The following is a 12,903-nucleotide window of genomic DNA, read 5'->3' as shown; positions in this document are numbered from 1 at the left end:
AGCGCACTGGGTCAAGCAGCACTTTCAAGCTGCTACCCTTATATGCCCCTGGACTCAGTAGTCTGGGTTGAGCAACACTTCTTAGCTGCCACCCTCATGTGTCACAGGTTCAGCATGTCCCTATCCCCACTTTCACGTTAAAATTGTACTGGTGAGCAAATCCCACAGTATTTTGGGCGCTCCAGGGATCTTTAGGTTACGGAAGAGAAGCATTGCTGCAGAGTAAATGGGGAAGCTAAAAGCACAAAGGGTGTTCAAATGTGGTTATTTTTACATGCTAAGGAGGCTAGTAGCTACAGGATCTAAGATTAGGTGCGAGCACCAACTGTGAAGTACTCCCCAGTGCTCTTGAACATTAAAACCTCTGGGTTTAGAGGGGGATAGCCAGTCTTGAGAGGAGGAAAATGAATGCATCCAATGAAGTGAGCTGTAGCTCACGAAAGCTTATGCTCAAATAAATTTGTTAGTCTCTAAGGTGCCACAAGTCCTCCTTTGCTTTTTGCAAATACAGACTAACACGGCTGCTACTCTGAAAATGAATCAGCGACTGTGACCCCCCCACCGCATTTTAATTTAGATCCTTCCTCACCCTGATTCCACCAATGGGAGCACAGGTGTGGAGCAGCGGCTCCCATTCTAATCACCACCACCAGTTAGCCCTGCTAAAAGCAGCTCTAGTTGAGAAGGTGGGCCAGTCAACAGGCACCCACAGGCCATTGCTTTAACAATGAGAAACTTGACCAAAGAGGCTAGTGTAGACCTAGGGGTGACCAGATAGAAAGTGTGAAAAATCGGGACAGGGGGTAATAGGTGCCTATATAAGAAAAAATCCCAAATATTGGTACCGTCCCTATAAAATTGGGACATCTGGTCACCCTGTGTAGACCAAGCCAAGCCCGCTTGGAGCTGCTGCTCCAACTCCCAGCAGCCTCTACAAAGGACCTTGCCTGGGACTCTGGGCTGGGCCGAGGTTCGATCGCCGTGGCAGGGATGCTGATGAGCGCAGCACGGCGCGAGAGAAAGCGCGTGCCCCTGGTGCCCTTCCCCGGGGGGGGGGGGTGCGCTCCTTGCGCTGCCCGTCTCCCGCCGCCAGGGGGCGCTGCATCCCGGGGACTTGGGGGGCAGGCAGCTTCCCGCTGCCGGTCTCGCTCCTTCCTCTCGTTGGTCACCGCGCTACGGGCTCGTAATGGCGGCAGCTGCGTAGGCGTTCCCGGATCTCGCTGATTCCCAGAGGCCGCCGCTGCTGCGCGCGCCCGGGCCCGGAGCAGCCATGGGCCGAGAGTCCAGGTGAGGAGGCGGGAGCGGCTCTGCCGCTGGCCGAGCCGGGGGGGGCGCCAGCCCGGCCACGGGAACAAAGGGCCGCGGCGGGACCGAGCTGAGGGGGAGGCTCGCCGAGGAGCGGGGGCCGGGGCCTGACGGAGCTGGGCAGCGGGCTCCCTCCGCCTGCTAGACGTGGGGGGTCCCAGGGCCGGAGGGAGGAGCCGGCCGTTGTCGAGGCGGTGGGGGAGCGTCCAGGGAGCCGCCGCCCCCAGAGGGGCCGCCTCGTGCGGGGCGTTGTCCCCAGAGGATCCGCATGTGGCCTGCGGGGAGTCCGCGGCTCTGAGGCCCGGGCGGTGGCGTCAGCGGCGAGCTCGCCCTGGTGGTGTCGCAGCGCGATTGTTCGGCGCGCCGCTCGGCCGCCCGGCTGTGCCCCGGGTCTTGAAGAGAGAGTGGCTCTGATCGCAGGTCCAGATGGCTCTGATGCTGCCAGCCCCCTGCTCGGATGTTCCCCAATCTCCGGCCAGTTAATAACCCGCCCCCCCCCCCCAGCTTCTCCCGAAAAAGCCATGGGGATGCATTGGCCGCAAGCCCTAAGGGCAAGCGCAGGGGTAGAGAGTGGTGGTTCTCCTCTCTAGCCCAGCGGAGCGGGTTGCGGGTATCAAAGCGATGGACGACACGGGGGGGGGGGGGGGATTCAGTCCCATGAACGTGTTACATGTGAATGCGTTGTGCTGGGTTTTAACGTCCATGAAGCGCATCATCTCGTTGAACGTTGGGACGCTAGTGGAGACGAGGCATTGCCGTTTTTATCTTGATGTAGCTGGTGAAGGACAGCCCGGAGGTGGTGGTGGTGGTGGGGGGGGGGAGGCACAATGTAGGATTGACATTGTGAGTAACTATATCAAGACAAGGAGGACTTGTGGCACCTTAGAGACTAACAAATTTATTGGAGCATAAGCTTTCGTGCGCTACAGCTCGGATGCATCCGATGAAGTGAGCTGTAGCTCCCGAAAGCTTATGCTCCAATAAATTTGTTAGTCTCTAAGGTGCCACAAGTCCTCCTTTTCTTTTTGCGAATACAGACTAACACAGCTGCTACTCTGAAATATATCAAGACAAAAACTACTTGTGTGGTGCCTCTACTAGGATTTTGCACAGAGGTAGGCTATCCTGATGTCATGAGTGCACCTGTTTTTTCAGTGAAGACAAACCCAGACTCCATGGAATGCAGTGGTGCCATCAGAGAAGGGTCAGAATGGCAGGCATGTCAAAACTGACCTAACTCAAGCCATACCCATGAATGATATTGGGAGATTATACCTCTGAGTTGAGCAGTGTACACAGAGGGTGGGCTGCATTGGATGCTTCTGGACTCTTTGCTTTGTCCTTTTTTCATCAGATTAGTTGTTTCAGTAGTTTTCTCCAGAACCATTGGCTCCCATTGCTGCTTCTGCCATACTTGGTTGTGTTGTGAGCTATCAGATTTCTTTAAATAATAATACTTTACATGTGAGATAGGTATTACTTTTTTGCGGGTGCCAAAACTGAGGTTCTCAAGGGGACTCAACAAATCTATGGGATTAAATTCTAAAACCCCATCTATACTAGGAGTGCTATATTGGCATACTGTATTGGCAGAGTGTTTTGCTGGTATAGTATACTTATATCGGTAAAGCACTGTTACTAGTCTCAGCTTTCATTCTTGTTGTAATTCTCCACCCCTAAGTGAAACCAGTAAAAGCACAGATTGGCCAGTATAATTGTGTCTACACTAAAGTCTTTTGCTGACACAGCTGTGTTGCTCCAGAATGGTACCTCTGTGCTGGCAGAAGCCGATAGTGTAGACCAGGGGTCGGCAACCTTTTAGAAGTGGTGCGCCGAGTCTTCATTTGTTCACTTCAGTTTAAGGTTTCGCATGCCAATAATACATTTTAACATTTTTTGGAACATTTTTCTCTTTCTATAAGTTTATATATTACATAACTAAACTATTGTCATATGTAAACAAGGTTTTCAAAATGTTTAAGAAGCTTCATTTAAAATTAAATTAAAATGCTGATCTTGCACCGCTGGCCCACTCAGCCCACTGCCAGCCAGGGGTCCATTCACCTAGGCCAGCAGCAGGCTGAGTGGGGCCAGCAGCCAGGACCCCAGTTGGTAAGGGGCCGGCAGCCAGAACCCCAGACCAGCAGTGAGCTGAGCTGCTCAGCCCGCTGCCACTCAGCCTGCTGCCGGTCTGGGGTTCCATCTGCCGGCTCCTGCCAGTCAGGATCCCGACTGCTGGCCCCACTCAGCTCGCTGCCGGTCTGGGGTCCTGGCTTTGTCCACATAGAGTAGGTACCACTCCCTGGTTCTAGCCATTTTCTTCCTCTCTCTGCACCTAGATGAGGTTGGGAGTGTGCTGAGAACAAGACTAGGGGGTGAAGGAGCAGGTTGGGGTGCAGGGTCTGGCCAGGAGCTAGAATGAGGGAGGGGGCTTAGGGTTGGGGCAGGAGGTTTAGGTGTGTAGTGATTACCTGGGTAGCTCCCATTTGGTGCAAGGGGTGGAGGTGGGAATGTGGGGGGGTAGATGGGGGGTGTGTGTGTGTGCATGTGTGCAGGAGCTCCCGTTCGGTGCTCAGGGTGGGGATGGGGATGTGGGAGGTGCAAGAGTCAGGGCATGGGTTGTGGGGCGAGCTGGGTATATGTGGGGGTGCAGGAGTCAGGGCTGGGAGTGTGTGTGGGGAGGTGCAGAGGTAGGGCTGGGGTGTGTGTGGGGGTTCAGGGCAGAGGGCTGGGGGTGTGGGCTGGGGTTGTGGGGGTGCTCCCAGCCCCCTGTCCTGAGCGGCTCATGGCAGGGGGCTGGAGGGGATATGCCGATTCCACCCACTTCCCCAAGGTCCCCAGAGCAGAGCAGAGAGCTCGCTGCGGCTCCGCTTTTGCTTTTCCCTCTCCCCCTCCGTAGCAAGGGCCCTCAGCTGATTGGCCGCAGGGAGGGAGAGAAGGAGGGGCAGGAACCTAGCACACTGGGGGAAGAGGCAGGGGGGAGGGGGAAGCTTTCCTGCCCTGTAAGGAGAGAGCGGTGGGCAGAGAAGAGCGGGCTGGACTGGGCAGGATTTTTAATGGCACAGCAGCGTGCCATTAAAAATTGGCTCATGTGCTGTCTTTGGCACGCGTGCCATAGGTTGCTGACCCCTGGTGTAGACATAGCCTAGGTCTCATGGCTCCTCGGCTTGGTTTACTCTCGAAAGGTATATTGGCATAGCTGCCTCATTCTGAGATGTGAAAAAACCAGGCCCCTGACCGACGTCGCTATGCCTACATAACCCTCAGTGTAGACGCAGGTATGGTGACAGAAGACTGTAGCCTCACATTAGCCGCAGTTAATGTTATTTGAGGGGGTGTCTTACACTGACAGAAAAACCTATGCTGTTGATGTAGGCTGCGTTGGCATAGCCCTGGCAGCAGAGATGTAACTATACTGGTACCGTATAGTCTCCATGGTGGAGACATACCCCTGTTTTCCTGATAGCTGAGTGTTAAATCTCTGTGTCCTGAGAAAATTCCAACTCGGTTATGAGATGCTTTGTATATAAATTATCCCTGCTGTTTCAAGTCTTCATTTTTTGTCTTGAATTGTTGTCCAATGCAATATGGTGTTTACACATTGTTTCACTCAGAGGTATCTGCATTTCTGTGATGGATGCAGTGATTCCTGTGTCTGTTAAAGGTGTAAGTTTTATAAAGTTTGAGCATTTTTGAATCCTAAGCTAAAAGATGCTTGTCATGAACTCCTCTGCTCATTACAGTTTGTATCCTTTGTTGAAAGTGCTGCCAACTTGAAACATGCTCTGTGGCCACATGTGATTTTATAAGAGAAGTGCTTAAGGCCCAGCCAAGATCCAAGCCGCATTACAAATTGCACAAATGCCGGAGGGACAGTCTTTTTCCCAGAGAGCTTACAGTCTAAATAGACAGAACTGACCAAAAGGTTGGAGGGGAATACAGAGGCACAGAGAGGTGAAGAAGTGATTTGCCCAAGGTCACACAGCATGTTAGTAACAGAGCTGGGAAGAAAATCTAAATTCCTGACTCCAGTCCACTGCCCTTTTCATTACACTACACAGGCTCATGCTTGCACACAATTTTTTGAATGGAGTTTTATAGTATCTCTTTGGAACTGAGATATAAACTGAGGCAGACTGCCCTAGTGTTATAAAATATAAGACATATTTACATGCAATTTTAACCTTTTTCCTGCATGTAAAAATTGATGGATTACTAAATAGTAAACTCCTCTTTGGATTCTGATGCTATCACAAAGAGCTTTGCTCTCGTGGTGTGACCTCACTAGGACTTTTTCAATGATAGATAGCAAAGTAATCCAACTAACTTCAGTATCTCAGTAGGTGCATATGTGTGTGTACTAATTCAGTTATGCAAGACCAGGAAAGACTTTTTTTTTTTTTTTTGATTACAGGAGAGACCTGGTCTTTAGTTTTTATGGTTTTTGTTTTAAATGTATTAAAGTACCTTTACACTGCAAAGTGTTCTCCTGTACATCTTGACTCTTTTTTTTTTATTGTGAATTTGCAACTACACAGACATTATCGGAAGCGCTCCACATCACGTGGACGTTCCGGTAGCCGCTCTAGAAGTCGATCTCCGGCTGACAAAAGAGCAAAACGTGGAGAAGACAGACGTTCTAGAAGTAGAGATCGAGAACGCAGGCGTGAGAGGTCACGCAGTAGGGACAAGAGGAGATCTCGGTCACGGGACAGGAAGCGCCTGAGGTATGAGTTGCAAAGTCTCAGGAAATGTATGTGTTCTTGGAAAATAAGACTTGACTTGAGTCAATCTGAGTTATCTTATTATGAATATCTGATGTTCCTCTCTGTACGATTGGTGATGGTATCTGCCTTTTGTAATAGGTTTTACTTTGGTAAAGTAGTACATAGTATACTTGATTTCAGTTATTGGCTTGTGACAAGCTGCTGTAATTTGGATTTGGTAACCCTGTCCATAGCCTTAATGGATCTAGGCTTCCTTTTGCAGATTTTTGCTGAAAAATATTTTTTCCCATGTTAACAGACCAATTTATGTTAATGTTTCCCCCAAACCAAAACTTCTCGGTTTTCATGTACTCTGATATTTTAAAATAATGTCCATAAGTGCGGAGTACTAAATAAGCCAATTCTGCTTCTGTGGCAGACGTTCACGAAGCAGAGAGAGGGAACGGAGCAGAGAGAGAAGAAGATCACGCAGTCGAGAGAGGAAACGGTCCAGAAGCAGAAGTAGACGATCCCGGTCCACCAGTCCTGTCAAGAGCAAGAAAACAGAAAACAGGTACTCTCATTCACAGCTGTGATTAATATGTTAGTAATTAGACATGGGAAGATTTATAGATTATAGTCTTTTCCTATATGGAGATTGGATATAATTGCCAGATAGATTTATCAGATATTAAATTGGTTTTCAGTATTTCTGTAAATCTTTTTTTCAGGAATAAAAATATTCCTCACCATGTTCCTTGGCATAATAAGGCTTTTTCCCAGGAGAACTTTTGTGTGTGTGTGTACACATTTGGAAAATAACGTTGGTTTTCTCACCCAAGTAGCTGACTGCAACTAGGGATGTAAAAGTTTAACCGATAAGCTTGATGCTTATCGGTTTCAGTTAACAATTAAACTCTGCTGCCGCCCAGTGGCCAGGTGGGACCCCAGGTGCCAGTGGGGCCCCAAGCGTGGGGGTACTGCAGAACCCCCCGCACCCTTAGTTCCATGCTAAACATTTAACCTTTTAACCAATAGAATTTTAATAGGTTACATGGTTACTTTTTGTACACGCTATTTACTTCCCTAACTGCAACCCCTTTTTATGCTACATGCCTTGTCATCATCACCCTCTGCACTTGTGAAAATGTAGTTCTGCTTGTTTTGCACATGCACAGAATGCCTCATCAGCATTTTAGGCTAGTTATGCCTGTTCCTGGATCATCGTTTGCCAGATGATTTAACTTTCACCATTGCAGAATTTTGCTCAAATTCAAAATGCTCACATTGGAAGCTAGATCAAACATTAGGTTAATCTTTCAACTCTAGAAACAGAAGTTTGCTTCATATTCTCCCTGCTGGACATCTGTCCCCTTTTTGTTTTTGTAAAGCTCTCCATCCCTGTAGGAGAATAAAATAAGCTTTCTGGAAAGTCTGAATAGATTTGGTAAAAAGGCTTGTGTGTTTGGTAAAAGGGCTTATCTTTAGATGTTGATCTTAGTTTGTTTCAGCTAGATCATTGTAACATGTACTTGACATGTGGGGGCAGGGTGTGCAGGGACTCAGTGCATCATTTGGAAATCATGCACAAAAGTGACTTTAGTAAGTGAAAAGTCAGCTTACTGTCACCCAACAATTTAAAGCAGTTTATAACTACTAATTAGGTCTCATAAAACTCGCTGAATTATAATATAGTAATCATAAACATAGGTTCAGAGTTTAAGTGACTTGGCAGAGGACAGACACCCTATAAGTTTACGGCAGAGCCAGCAATACAACCCCAGTGCTGGAGAGAACCACTTCCCAGATGAAGTTGGCACTTGGCAAGGGGCAAACACTTGTTACAAGAAGGTCTGCTGCCTACATAGGTTTTGGAGGACATTAATATATTAAAATTATTTAAATAAGTCTTGTGATAAGAACAATGAATGACCCTATCGCTCAATTTTCTAAGAGGCATTATGTGATTTAGCCACCGTATTTTCAATAAAAAACTCTTCAAGAGTTACATTTTCAAAACACTATGAGTGTCAGCTGTGCTAGAGGTCCCCTTTAACACATCCTTTCCACAGAGGTGTGACACAAAACATCACCTACTGATCCTAGACCCTGAAGTAACGATGACTTAAATATACTGGAATCAGTGTGAATTTTTTTTTGGTAGATGTCACTACCATAACTTTTTAAATTTAAGTGTATTCAGGTCTTTTCTTGAATTACTGAAATAGAAATATTCCTCCAGTGAAATGCATGAGTTCCTAATATGTAAAACAGCATTTATAGAACTTAAAATATTATTTTTTTCCTTCCTTGTACTCTTCTGTCTGCCTGTATCCATCTGTTGTCTCGTCTTGTCTTACACTTAGTTCCTGTTGCAAAGAGCTGACAATCTATCTCTTTGTTCTGTGTTAGTACAGCACCTAGCACAATGGGTTCCTGGTCCATGACAAAAGCTCCTAGGTACTATGCTAATATAAATATTAATAAAGAAAATATAGGATATGTAGCTGCTTAAATCTATAAAAGAGCTTTTAAGCAATGGGAACAAACCATAAGGTTTAGGCAGTGCATGTGCACTCACTGAATATTGTCCTTCTTCTAAAAACCAGAGCTGTGCATGGCTTTCCTGACTTATTGCCTCCAGGCCTTAATATCAAGTGCAATATTTAAATACATATGAAGAGTTTTTAGAACAACACAAGTTGCATTGATCTGGGCTACGTCACAAATAGCGAAACAAACTAAGCCATTCAGTATGTGGTGTTTGCTATTGCTCACAGAAATCAAGAACAAAGGGTACTATTTTAAACAACTTTTTGTATGGATACTCTTCCTTGAAATTGCTTGTTGTGTTCAAGGTCAAAACCACTTATGAGATATGAAGAATGCTGCATTTTCTAAATATTACTACAGTAATGGAGGATATTAAATAAAGCTACATACTCAAATACAAGTCAAGTACATGTTACAATGATTTCTTTAATATTCATGCTAACAGATAAAGTGCATAGTATAAGACTTCAAAGAAATCCATGAAATATGCTTATACCATGCCATCGCTTCGTATTTGTGTTGTTTGCTGAATACTGTCAGCATGCTCAGCGTTGTAGAGAACATGAAGTAGGCAAGGACCCTACCTGTATGAGTATACGATCAAATAAGATGGTTAATAACTAGACTTAACAAAAAGGTGCAGTTTGAGGTTCCTTTAATGTTGAATTTAGAAATGTGTAAAATCTTACTTCAGGTCAAGTGATTTCTAAATACATTTTAAACTGACTTTTCAATTATAATCACAAACAGACAATGAAGTTGCACAGTTTAAAGAAAAGCAGTACTGTATGGGTAAACTGTAACATTAATGTGTATATAGAATGAGGAGGTTGATGACTATCTCGGGGCCTTAATCAAAACATCGCAAAAATTGTATTCAGAGAAGTTGGAATGACATAACATCTTGTAAAATAAACATATGGTTTGCATTAAAATAGCCTTGTGGGTTATGAAAAAAGCTTAATACTTTTTTTAGCTAAAAAGTGAATTTTAAATGTATTATCATGGGTTAGCCACACATGTTTAATAAAAAAAATAGATGCATCCAACCTAGAGGGGTAGGAATAGTAAAATCTGTAATAAATGTGAATGGGTTTTGGATCAAGTTATATAGGTAGCCTTTCCTGACGGGAGGTGTCCTTATGTTTTTCAGCCAGTAGTGAAATCTTCCAGGGGCACTCAGACTTACAAGGGAAGGTGCTAGATCCCTCTGGTATTAGAAATGCAAAAGACAGTAATTTCTGAGTATCTCTATTCCAACAGCTATCCTCAAAGTGGTGTAAAATAAACTCTGGAACCATGAGAGTATCAGTTGTAAGTATTTCTGGAAATTAAGTCTGCAACTTCCTCCCATAAAGAAATGAGAACAACAGAACTAGAGCGTATGAATCAATGTGTCCTAACAGATTTTTGCATCTCTGTTATTTCTAGGAAATAAGTCCATGAAATGAAGAGATTCTCTGGGAAGTAAATATAGTCTGCAAGATATTTAAAAAAATCTGTGAATTACATTTTCTTTCAGCACACACATCTTTCCCAAGAAAAGCTGGAACAGTCTGTTTAGATCAGACTTGCAATACATACATTTTTGATCTTATCTTTCAGATCAAGGTCTAAAGAAAAGACGGAAGGTGTGGAAGTTTCCAAAGAAAAGAAAAAAGAGAAAGAAGACAAAGAAGAAGAAAAGGATAAAGATGTTAGTGTATGTATACTGACCAATGAGAGAAGATTGTATCAGTTAAACATTAGCTGTTACAAATGATAAAGTTCTAAAATAAATTTAGATATAGTTTACTGTATTTTTAAAAAATCACCTTAGATAATCCCTTTTTTAGGTCTGGACCTCGTAGAGCACAGACTTCTGTTACAATAGGTATGCTTCTACCACTTGACAGAAGAAACATTCTTCCCTTAATGCAGGACTTCTCAACCTGTGGAATACAAACTTCAGGCAGATTGTGCAGGGTCACTTGTCACATCCCATTGATTGCTGGTTGTGGAGGGTTAGATAAGTTTAGAAATGCCTACAATCTTATTTCAGGTCAAGTGCTTTCTAAATACATTTTTATGTAGAAAACATCCTTTGGTCACTAGAACCTAGCAGGAGTCAGGGGGAAGAAAGGGAAGGAGCAGTTTGCTTCCTCTGTTTTTGCTTCTGTTTCCTCCAGTTCCAGAGCAGCACTCCAACACACAAGCTTTTCTTCATGTACCAGTATATTTATGTCTGCATCTGTAATTTTCACTCCATGCATTTGAAGAAGTGGGGTTTTTACCCACGAAAGCTTATGCTCAAATAAATCTGTTTGGCTTTAAGGTGCCACCAGACTCTTAGTCTGTATCCACAAAAACAACAAACATGGCTACGCCTGGATACTTGACTCCAATACACAGACAATGCTTGGCTCTGGGGCAGGGGAATCTGTGCTTCATGACAAACCCTCCAGTCTGGCAGGAGTCAGCAACAGGCCACCAAACCAAAATCCTCACCAAACCCAGTCAACAATGCATGCACCTTCAACCAGAACTCCTCCCTAGGACTCATTGGTCATAATCCATTCACAGCTTGTTGCTCTGACACAAATCATTTGGGGAAATCGCGAGTTGCAAGGTGGCTTTTCAGGGTCTCGCACAAAGAATGGTTGAGAACCATTGCTGTCGTATACTTTCCCTATGAGGGTGAGGAAAGTTTGACGTGTTTAGGAGTATTTGTTTAGAAATGTAGATCCCTAGGACCAAGTTCTGGCATTGGATGCAAGACAGATAACTGCATTTCACTTTATTTTAGTCACCTCGCTCATGCAAGAATAGTAGTTGGTGTCACTATAGAGTGAACCTGAGATATATTAAGTTAAACTTGTATTGCAGTGTGTTTTTATATTGGGCACTCCTCAGACAAAACTCCCATAGATTTGAAAGAGGAGTTTGTATAAAGAAGTGCAGAGTCAGGCCAATAATTCATAACTTTTTAGTTTGGTTGTTTGTGCTCATAGAACTTTGATCAGAACAAACTTGAGGAGGAAATGAGAAAACGAAAAGAGAGAGTGGAGAAATGGAGGGAAGAACAGCGCAAGAAGGCTATGGAAAACATAGGAGAACTGAAAAAAGAAATTGAAGAGATGAAACAAGGGAAAAAATGGAGCTTAGAAGATGATGATGGTATTTCCTTTAATATTTTTATATAACAATTAACAGATAATTGCTTCATTTTGTAGTGTTAAACCCAGCTTTTAATTACCATATTTGATTTTAAAACTTCAGTTATTTTTCAATGAAATGTAAAATTATGAAATCTAGACTTGTTCATGGTCCCAACAGCTTAAAACACAAGTGAGAGCTACTGGTGGGAGATTAGGCGAAAGAGAGGACAAATGATACAGTAATAATGTTGTGCAGTTATTCAGGTCAATTATGGGGACATAATGGTAGTTTATCAACATATGTTAACACTCTTTTCTTCTCCCTCTTACTTCATTCCAAGTTTTTAAAAAATTCTCACCTAGGCTTTGGACGTTTTTGTGGACCCAGTGCTTTTCTAGGAACCTGTAACTGCTATTTTGTACCCACTAAAATCCTAGCTAAATGGCCCATTTATTGATGACCTCTTTCAAAACAGCCAGTTCCTCACAACCCTTATGGAGAATCTCCATCCTGACATCTCCCTTTTAAAGTCTTTTAAAATGACCACTCCTGGCATTAGAGGAGCTCCTGCAGGCTGCGGGAGCATGCTGGCTCCCCTGGCATTTCCAGATTGAGTCTCTTCTTTCAGGGAACATTCCGCTTCCAAGGGGAAGGGAAAAGTGCCCATGTGATATCAATGGGGAAGGGTGGCCTTTGATTCCAGGGTTTCTCTGACTGGCGACTAAACCCTTAGACAACATAAGATTCCCATCCCTTCTACTCCTAGATACTTTTCTTCCCCCGTGGCTGGCTCCACCCCTGTAGAGGGGGTATACTCCTGTTCTCATGGTGTTCTTCACCTTTGTTCTGTAAGTTTACAGTATAGCGTCCCCCCATTTGTATGCGCTTTGTAAACATTTTTCAGGGTTCTGTACAACTGCATTGTACTAAACGCAGGAAAAAATAAGGATTTTGGCATTCATAAGCACAAACGTTTCTTTTAAACAAAAATATTTCTCTGTTATACTAGATGACGAGGAGGAGACTGCAGAAGGGGAAAAAGAAGCGGAGGAGATTGAAGATGAAGAATTAGATCCACTGGATGCTTATATGGAAGAAGTTAAAGAAGAGGTCAAGAAGTTTAATATGAGAAGTGTGAAAGGTGGAGGTGGGAGTGAAAAGGTAAAAAATTAAGATTATCTTGTTTACCTTTTTTTAAGTA

General features: G+C 44.3%; 1 protein-coding gene across 5 annotated transcripts in view; it reads left to right on the top strand.

The window, feature by feature from the left end:
* DDX46 (DEAD-box helicase 46) overlaps window positions 1-12,903 on the top strand; it is a 39,416-nt gene that overhangs the window by 1,161 nt on the left and 25,352 nt on the right. For 2 of the 5 annotated variants that reach the window (XM_043490805.1, XM_038412587.2), the window contains exons 1-6: window positions 1,130-1,287; window positions 5,844-6,032; window positions 6,451-6,585; window positions 10,170-10,260; window positions 11,555-11,720; window positions 12,712-12,863. In XM_043490805.1, the coding sequence (XP_043346740.1) occupies window positions 1,271-1,287; window positions 5,844-6,032; window positions 6,451-6,585; window positions 10,170-10,260; window positions 11,555-11,720; window positions 12,712-12,863 (750 nt within the window). In that variant the 5' untranslated portion in view covers window positions 1,130-1,270. Of the gene's footprint in view, window positions 1-748; window positions 755-961; window positions 1,288-5,843; window positions 6,033-6,450; window positions 6,586-10,169; window positions 10,267-11,554; window positions 11,721-12,711; window positions 12,864-12,903 lie in introns of those variants that run through there. The other 3 variants (XM_043490804.1, XM_038412586.2, XM_038412588.2) reach the window with 3 other exon arrangements.

This window comes from Dermochelys coriacea, chromosome 8, assembly GCF_009764565.3.
Source record: "Dermochelys coriacea isolate rDerCor1 chromosome 8, rDerCor1.pri.v4, whole genome shotgun sequence".
Taxonomy (NCBI): Eukaryota; Metazoa; Chordata; order Testudines; family Dermochelyidae; genus Dermochelys; species Dermochelys coriacea.
Note: the sequence above shows the minus strand (reverse complement) of the source record. Positions and strands in the feature narration are given on the sequence as shown.